The sequence below is a fragment of the Microchirus variegatus genome (genome assembly GCF_963457635.1).
Source record: "Microchirus variegatus genome assembly, chromosome: 5".
In the NCBI taxonomy this organism is placed as follows: domain Eukaryota; kingdom Metazoa; phylum Chordata; class Actinopteri; order Pleuronectiformes; family Soleidae; genus Microchirus; species Microchirus variegatus.
This window is the reverse complement of record NC_139806.1, coordinates 16,132,643-16,141,935: the sequence shown is the minus strand read 5'-3', so window position 1 is coordinate 16,141,935 and position 9,293 is coordinate 16,132,643. Positions and strand designations below refer to the sequence as shown.

Here is a 9,293-nt window from a genome sequence, read left to right as displayed (position 1 = left end):
TGTGGTACTCGTGTTAACTGCATGGTGATGAGACAACAGAGTGACTACAAATTCTCTGTAACAGGAAGCACACTTTTTACACACAGACTGTTTAATTAAACAATCACACAACACAAACAAGTCACAATTTAACCTCATAACCCTTGGACCAGAGGCCTCAAACCTGTGGCCCCAAATTCAATTTAATTCAGCCCGCAATTTCATATATACATATATATGAATTCTGTTTTTGCCACAGTTGTCCGTATGTTATTGACTTGATTTTTTATTTAATTTTGCACCATAAATGTTATATGATATGATTATCTACAACAAACACTTTTACTGTGAAATATCATCATTTCCCACATAGTTTAACTTCTTTCCCACATGACCAGAATGAACGGTTTATACTGTTTACACTGGGTTTTTATACAGTAATGCACCTTTTACCTTTACCCCCTTGAACCCATCTTTATCTTTAACTTTTAGGCAACATATTGTCGAAAAGAAAAGAAGAAAGGTGTGTTCCCAATGATCTGGCTGTCAAACCACAGTGGAGGAGTGGACCTTGGTCTCAGTTAGTGTGGTCTTAACTCCAACTCTAAATTCTCCTCCACGCCAACTATTAAGCATTGACCTGATTAACTTTTCCTTTATTCCCATTATCAGCTGCTGACAAACCCAGATTCAGGAGAAACACACCGTGTGCTTTTCCAACACTTCATTACTCCACGTCTGTTGGATCCCATGAGACATGTCTCCCGTCATGTAATCTTCGCAACATGGCCATGTCCTCGTCCTCCAGCTGGAAATCAAACACCTGTGCACACGAACAGAGGAAGGGAAGGAGAAAGAGGTAATGAAAGGCATGAGAAAATGAATGACTGTATCAGTCCAGATGATAAACCGCTGGCTTCTGATTGCCTCTATATCTGGTTTCCTAAGAGAGACTGCCACTAATTATCACACACAAAAAAATCAAAACAATCACACTTATCATTGTATTGTCTTCATATAATCACGTGAGTCAAGATCTTTTTTTTTTTTTTAGAAAGAAATACATGACATAATTTACCCCAAGAAAACTCAAGAGAACCTGGTTACAGTGACCTCCAGTGGCGTGAGAGTGAGCTCACATACACAGGAAATCTTACCAAAATCTCTTTTTTCAGACAAAAATTTGGGGGAAAAAAACACCCACTTCCTTGGCAGAAGAAGTAAAAAAAAAAAAAGAAAAGTAAAAAAAAAAAATGTATTTTATTATTTTATAAATCCAGTTTCCTGGATCAAAAGAGTGTGTTGCTTATTTTTAAGTAAGCAGGAAATTGGATTTAAAATGTACAGCATATTGTGATATAGTGCCGGTAAAAACAAGTCTCAAATCAGTCGATATTGATAATTCTCATGATAAAATATCAGATACTTAATGATGGAGTTTTAAAGTTGAAGAGACTTGATTTTAGACCTCTTAATGGACAGTAAACGACAAATACTGACGGAAACTTTTCTGCAAAATTGAGGCAAAACATGTATAGCAATTATTAACGTGTTTTTGTCTTTAAGTGTGGTTGCACAGTGCATAAACATTGATATACATATACTGTACATATGATATACATATACTGAACCTCCCAGCATTAGTGCCCACAACATACTGTAATTCATTTAATATTTAGAGCATGTGTCAAACTCAAGGCGAGTGATTAATTGGTCTTAAAAATCTGTGTTAAAATAGGTCTATGCTGCTTTAAGGCGAGCGTTGACCATAAACTACATTTCCCATAATGCATGGCAATTGCTTTACCCGCAAACTGACGGCATCACCATCGCGGACCGGGTTACATCTACAATGCATCATATTTGCAACTTGAATAAGAAATAAATACAGAAAGTTATTTAACAATATGTTGCGGAGAAGTTACCTTTATCTTAGATTATATTTGGTTACATTTAGTTACATTTATTCTGTATGACGGTTACATCTGGCCCTTTGAGGGTAACCATTATGCTGATGTGGCCCTCAGTGAAAATGAGTTTGACACCCCTGATTTAGAGCACTTAAAAATGCTTTTAAGGACGGCACAAAAGAGTGTGACAAACTCACTTGAAAGTTTTCTTGGATCCTGTTAATTTTGGTGGACTTTGGGATTGTGACAATTCCATTCTGAAAAAACAAACAAAAAAAAAAGAACGAACAATGACATTTCATTTGAAAGGCGTTCACACAAAAGAAGCAGAGTGTTATGTGTCAGGCCCATTCAGCTTTAGGCAGACGATGTTTGAAATAGTGTGACAACCTGAATACTCCAGCGAATACAGATCTGAGCGGGCGTACGGTGGTGCTTTGCTGCGATCTGCAGCACGGTGGGATTCTTCAGGACTTGACCCTTGGCCAGAGGACTGTATCCTTCAAACACGATCCCTTCCTGTCGACAGTACTCTATCAGGTGATTGGGCTGCTGGAAAGGATGGTACTCCACCTATTATGTGACGTCAGAACAAAGTAGTTATTGCATCTGTGTCTAACCTGGACTTCTGACGCACTGACCGTTTATTATTTAACCTGCAAATGAATACGTATTTAAGTTTTCAGAAATTGAAAGACTAAGATTAGCTTATTGATTACCTTTTGCATTTATTTAATATTCAAAGTATGCCTTATTTTTTACTTAAGTGCACTGTCATGCAGATTGTAGAGACGTTATAAACAATGTTCAATACTGACTGCTCTTCTTTTAAAACATCATAACCCTATTTCTTTTATGAATGTTGAAAAATAGACAGATTAAATCTATTCATTTTATTATTATATTTTCTTTAAGTAAAGACCTTAAAAACCCACCTGGTTAACATGTGGCGTCACACTGCAGTCTTCCTTAAGCTGCTCCAGGTGGTGCACCAAAAAGTTGCTCACTCCAATGGCTTTGCACAGTCCTATAGAAACAGAAAATCCCCACACTTTGACTTAATTCTACTGTGTATGGCAACAATGCTTTTGCACACTTCCCCCGTTGTCATGTTTATCCTTGTTCAGTACCTTCTTCATAAAGTTCTTCCAAAGCTCTCCATGTCTCTGCTCTAATTTCTCTGTTAGAGGAGAGACCAGGCGTCAGTAACCCAGGCCAGTGCATCAGGTACAGATCTAAAAACAGATAGAGATCATTTAGATCAGGGGTGAGGGCCACATCAGCATAATGGTTGCCCTCAAAGGGCCAGATGTAACTGTAAAACAGAATAAATGTAACTAAATGTAAACGCACCCTCAGAAAAAGACTTTGAATTGATTTCTCCAGCCACAATTAAGCTAGCTTTCATTGCTGCATCATTTTTGGTTATGGCTTTTGTGAACGGGACCGTACCTATGTTCCCCGGGTCCTGTGTTCCCCGCTTTGTATGTGACCGGGGAACATAGGACCCTTTCTCTAACCCTAACCCTAACCCTACCCTTTTTCAAAAAAGGGTCCTATGTTCCCCTCTCACATACAAAGTGGGGAACATAGGACCTTTTTTGGAGAAACGGGGAACATAGGTACGACCCCTTTGTGAACACATTCTGCTGCGATCGCAGTTTGCCTTTTAATTCTTTGACAATGTGTTGTTTTTCTTGAAGGCTAACTTTGGCATACTTGGCTCCTTGTTTGGTGTCAAAATGCCGACGTAGATTGTAATCTTTTACAACCGGCACCGCCTCATTAAACAAAAGACATACCGGTTTTTCTCCTTGAAGCTTGAATGTATTCACCTTCCCATCTTTCTTGAAACTGCCGTCCATCTGCATCAATCTTTCTCTTCCTGGACATTTTGGGATCATTTGTGGATATTTCTAACTCAATTTCAGTCGTCGCATGATGCATATACAATGATACACTGTAAACTAGTGGCGGGATGCCGTCACTTCACGGGTAACACAATCGCCATGCATTGTGGGAAATGTGGTTTATGGTCAACACACGCCTTAAAGCAGCATAGACCATGCGGGCCACATAAAATGATGTGGCGGGCCGCATCTGGCCCCCGGGCCGCATCTGGCCCCCGGGCCGCATCTGGCCCCCGGGCCGCATCTGGCCCCCGGGCCGCATCTGGCCCCCGGGCCGCATCTGGCCCCCAGGCCTTGAGTTTGACATGTGATTTAGAGGCAAGAACTGCGAATGAAGACATTTTAAATAACCAAACAGCAGCCCATACCAAAATATTCCACCCCCATCAGTGAGCAGGATTCAAGGTAGGCCTTCTTTACTGCTTTGTGTCCATAGTCTCCTGGACACAGTTTGCTGGTGAGCCACAGGTCACTTCGTGTGAGCCCACTTTCTTGAATAGCTTTGCCCAGTTTCTCCTCACAAAAATAGCGTTTGGCTGTGTCAATGTGGCGTATGCCACACTCACTGAGTGCATACACAATGGCTTCATGGGAGAATCCACCGTCATGTGATGTACCTGGTTTAGAGAGAGAGAGAGGGAGATTATCAGACTAAGTGGAGGCAAACCAGTGTCACTGCCGACATAATCTCAAAAATGTCAAATTGTATGTGTATGGTGTTATGACCTAAGGAAGTGACTGTTTTTTAGTTCATTGTGTGAAACCTTAACAGAGGCTTGCTCTGCCCAACTTCTTTCTCCACCTTTCATTTATCCATCCATCAAATTTCTACCGCTTTATCCTCTACACGAGGGTCACAGTGCCAATATCAGCTGACATAGGGCAATAGGCAGGGTACAGCCTAGACCACATATGTCAAACTCGTTTTCACTGAGGGCCACATCAGCATAATGGTTACCCTCAAAGGGCCAGATGCAACTGTCATACAGAATAAATGTAACTAAATGTAACCAAATATAATAATATAAATATTATTCAATTTCACTCGTTGCATGATACATATACCATGATACACTGCGATCTAGTAGCGGGATGCCGTCGCTTTGCAGGTAACACAATCGCCATGCATTGTGGGAAATGTAGTTTATGGTCAATGCACGCCTTAAAGCAGCATAGACCTATTTTAACACAGATTTTTAAGACCGATTAATCACTCCCGGGCCACATAAAATGAAGTGGTGGTCCACATCTGGCCCCCGGGCCTTGAGTTTGACACCTGTGGCCTAGACAGTTCGACCTTTAATTTATTTTATTTGTATTTACAGGAGGACTGTTTTGAGAAACAGTAATGCTACAGCAGGGTTTCTCACTCATGGGGAGCCACTGCCCTGCATTCTTGCTATTGTAGTGTTAGATCAGGTAAACATCGAAAGCCTGCAGGGCAGTGGGTGTGGTTTTTAGTGCCAGCTTGGCACCTAAAACCACACTGACAACCAGTTTGGCACCAACAACCACACCCAAATTTCAGAAAGGACACCATTTACAGAGAATGGTCTGAAAAGGGGAAAATAGGCAGTGAGCAGCAGGGTGAACAATATGCCCTGTTGAGGCCAGAGGTCAGGGGAGGTCACATTTTCATTACAAAATTATAAAAAGCCAAAAGTACCTAAAATTACCACAGTTAACACCAAGGTACACAGAATGTCACTGTTTATCTTCTTGTCTGAATGCACACAGGGTGCTACTTTATTAGATGCCCCCCCCCCCCCCACCACCAAAGTAAATAAATCAAACGCACCTAGTCCATAAATCGGGATCTGCAGACCACAGGACAGTGGGACAGTAGGACAGCTCACTGGTGAAAGTGACATTCTCTCGCTACGCAGTAATCGGCAAAATTACTTAATTTATTTAAATTCTTGACGACACTGAAGTGATTTGTAGCTTGTTTAAAACTTTGAATTGCCACCTACTTAACAACTTAAATAAATAAAAAGTAAAACAAAATAAAAAACATTCCAAGATAACCGGACAATATCTGTCTCGACAGTAGACGCTACAGTTTAGACAACTTTATTTGTCTTTGTGTCTAAGTACAGATGTTAGCATCTCTGGAGGCAGAGGAGATTTGACACCAGTGGGAGATCAGGAAAGTTGTTTTAAGGTCGGACATTTAAGACGCCCCTGTTTTAAAAATGGAATTGTAATGACTATGTGTTTAGTATGTACAGTATATTAGTGCCTTTTTAAATCATTTAAGTTATCGCTTTAAAAAAAAATAAATAAAAAAAAATGCATTTTTTCACTTTTAATCTGAACTAAAACACCTTTTTGTGTGTAGTTTTGAACTATAAAGTGAAATTAATTATGTGGCAGTGTAAATAAAAAATATCCAGACTCAAACCACCTGAGGGTTTGGTCAATATTAACACACAGTGGTCAGTTTTTATAGCACGTGCCTGTATCTGTGCTCAGTTGTGGCTAACGCTAGTTTGTGACCAGTCTCATTCCTTTCAGGCTCTTTGGTTTGAGCCAACATGGCGGCGATATAAAGTCAGCGAGTTGTTTACAATCGGTGCCAACAAAATGAGGTGAGTTCTGTCGAGACTTACAATGGAAACGAATGTAGCAAAGCGCTTAATGTGTAGCATTATGTATAGAATAGCTCTATCGTGATTAAGCAATAAGCACGGCGGTTTCAATGTTTTGCGAATATAAACGGGAAACAATACTGGCACTTGTGTGTGTGTTAAAATTAACACATTTGTTTTATTAAACAATGCAGGCTTTTGTCTCTGAATTACGTTTTAATAGAGGGATTTTATTTGAGAATATTGCAGTGCGTAGGGGGATGCAGCAAATGTGCAGATGTAGCATCATGGCTGCATTGGTTGATTACAGACCCCACACAGAGCCCCCTAGTGTTCAGTGATGGTATTACATATGGGCAGTGAGAGGTAATTTGAAATCTACAAATGCAACAGTATCCTTCTTGTTTTTTGTTTCCATGTATATTAAAATGTCATAACCATTGACTAGGGTTGCGTTACAAATGTTTGTTTACGTGGATTCACTAATTTAAAGAGGTTTTTTTTTAATTGACTCAAGTGTGCAATGGATAGTACTAGTACACCTTTTTAATTAACTGTGAGTGCTTCAGGTAACCTTTACATGTGTGCACAATAGTAGTTGTATAAATGTAGCTTTACTTGTAAAGCTGGCTCATTAGACAGTGCCTCTACACTGGCACCTCCATCAAAGTATGAGCACCATAGGAGAGAAGTTTACCACTTGCATTTGGCATTTTAATCTAAGACAGTTTTGTAGCTTGTAAACGAATGAAAGGTATAAGTAAAGGCAAGGCAAGTTTATTTGTATAGCACCATTCTTACACAAGGCAATTCATAGTGCTTTACAGGCAGGAAATACATTTGAAATTTAAACACAATCAATTAAAAAATCAAGTAAAGAAATTAAAACAAGTAAAGAGCAATTCATTCTCTAAATAAACAGCAATTATACACAATATCTACTATATATTAAGGCAACATTTCATTGAATATGTAAAATGTTGCAGTTGTAACACAAAGTTTAAATTAATTGGGAGGAGAAAAATGACATGTCCTTCGTATCCTCATTTGTTGCAGGGTCCTCCTGCGTTGCTGCGTTGGGCTCCGGCGAACCTATTTGGTTTGTCCAATCCTATTGATCCTCATAGTTGGCGCAGCCTTGACAGCTCTGCTGCCTCCTGCAGAGGAACAAGGAGGCCTCGATGTCCTGGGAGTGCTACGCCGGACAGCATCTCCTAAGGAGAATCCTCCACAGGGTCACCATGATGACAGCACCAACAGGGACAACAAGTTCACCCTCATCATTCAAACATACAATCGCACTGACATTCTTCTTAAACTGCTCAACCATTACCAGGCTGTTCCTCATCTTCAGCGGATTATCATAGTCTGGAACAATGTAAGGGAGGAGGCTCCGCTTAAGTTATGGAACTCCCTGGGTCCTCACCCAGTTCCTGTTGTCTTCAAAGAGCAGGCAAGCAATCGAATGCGGAACAGACTGCAGCCGTTCCCTGAGATCGACACTGATGGTCAGTATATTTACCATTATCATGCGTCATGCACACGCTTCAACATTTTCTCTTTTTAATGCAGTGTAATGTTTCTTTTTCTAACCTTAAGCTGTGCTGCTGCTGGATGATGACACACTGGTCAGTGTTCCTGATACCAGTTTTGCATTCTCAGTCTGGAAGGTAAATATACTTTTGAAACAAAGTGAATGAGACTGATTAGCAATATGTGCTGAAACTTCTCAGAACTGGTACTGATCCAGGTTGCCTTTAAGTATTGATTTTCATGGTTTAAATTGTGTTTTTACAGTGCTTTATACATACTAAAATGTTATTAATAGTAGATCACTGTCAGTTGTGCAGTGCACTCCGATCCTCAAAAAGGTTAGGAACCCCTGCCTTAAACTCGCAATTGCACCATGCACATATTTTATGCTTGGCTCCACAGCAATTCCCAGACCAGATTGTTGGCTTTGTGCCACGGAAACATGTCTCAACACCAAGTGGAGTGTACAGCTATGGCAGCTTTGAACTGCAGGATCCAGAGACAGCTGGTGGTGACAAGTAAGCTTTATCCTTTTTTTTATTCAAACTCAGTACATCACCATGTTTTGTTTCAGCCCCATGTCTTGTTTAGAACATTTCTTTTTCTGTTTCGGAAATATTGCACTGACCATGCTGCCACCCCGATATAAGATCAACCGTGTACCTTAAAACATGTCCATTTGGAAATACTGTTTTTATTCTTATTTATAACGTCTTCACTGATTTGTGAAGTTCTGTTCTGTTGAATTGCCCTGAGGACAATTATTATTTAATTGAATATTCACTGATCTCTATCCACTCACTGCAGATACTCCATGGTGTTAATCGGCGCTGCCTTTTTCCACCACCGCTACCTGCAACTCTTCCAGGACCAACCTGTAGCAGTACATGCACTGGTGGATGACACGCAGAATTGTGATGACATTGCAATGAACTTCGTTGTATCTCTGTATTTGAGGAAACACTTGAAGTCCATAGGCAGAATCAACAAACCCTCTGGGGTCTTTGTAAAACCCGTGGACCTCCGCAACCTGGAAAAAGAGGCCAGCAGTGGGTACCAGGGCATGTGGCATCGTCCTGAGCACCTTCTTCAGAGATCCTACTGTCTCAACAGGCTTACACAGATTTATGGCTTCATGCCTCTTTGCTTCTCCAACCTGATGGTCTCACAGTTTGGATTCCCCAGCTATGCCAACCATAAGAGTGGAGGCTGAGGCTGTGCAGCATCACTGACTGACTTTGACTGAAAGAAAACTCAAGTTTCCATCTGCCGAGTCAACTGATCTGAGGATTTTGGTTAGTTACCCACAAGTATTATTGATATTTATGTACAGTATGTGTGATCTGTGCACTGTCCACATTTCAAAACGG

The 9,293-nt window shown here is 40.5% G+C and overlaps 2 protein-coding genes across 2 annotated transcripts; one reads left to right on the top strand and one right to left on the bottom strand.

Moving 5' to 3' along the window:
* Positions 1-193: 193 nt before the first annotated feature.
* LOC310927893 (glyoxal reductase) lies at positions 194-5,670 on the bottom strand (the record flags this gene model as incomplete). The annotated part of the gene is made up of 7 exons (XM_083890302.1): positions 194-802; positions 2,087-2,146; positions 2,280-2,462; positions 2,825-2,916; positions 3,020-3,124; positions 4,168-4,416; positions 5,598-5,670. 7 exons carry the CDS (start codon positions 5,668-5,670, stop codon positions 707-709), a joined length of 858 nt encoding a protein of 285 aa, XP_083746428.1. The 3' UTR covers positions 194-706.
* A 660-nt stretch (positions 5,671-6,330) lies between these two features.
* Positions 6,331-9,139, top strand: extl2 (exostosin-like glycosyltransferase 2). The gene is made up of 5 exons (XM_083889922.1): positions 6,331-6,390; positions 7,447-7,898; positions 7,990-8,060; positions 8,326-8,441; positions 8,731-9,139. Exons 1-5 carry the CDS (start codon positions 6,386-6,388, stop codon positions 9,134-9,136), a joined length of 1,050 nt encoding a protein of 349 aa, XP_083746048.1. The 5' UTR covers positions 6,331-6,385; the 3' UTR covers positions 9,137-9,139.
* Positions 9,140-9,293: the final 154 nt, after the last annotated feature.

Excerpts from the sequence above, each read along its gene's own strand:
- extl2 (XM_083889922.1), top strand. Across the intron at positions 7,899-7,989 it reads CCCTGAGATCGACACTGATG|CTGTGCTGCTGCTGGATGAT; the intron begins GTCAGTATATTT and ends TCTAACCTTAAG. Across the intron at positions 8,442-8,730 it reads GAGACAGCTGGTGGTGACAA|ATACTCCATGGTGTTAATCG; the intron begins GTAAGCTTTATC and ends CACTCACTGCAG.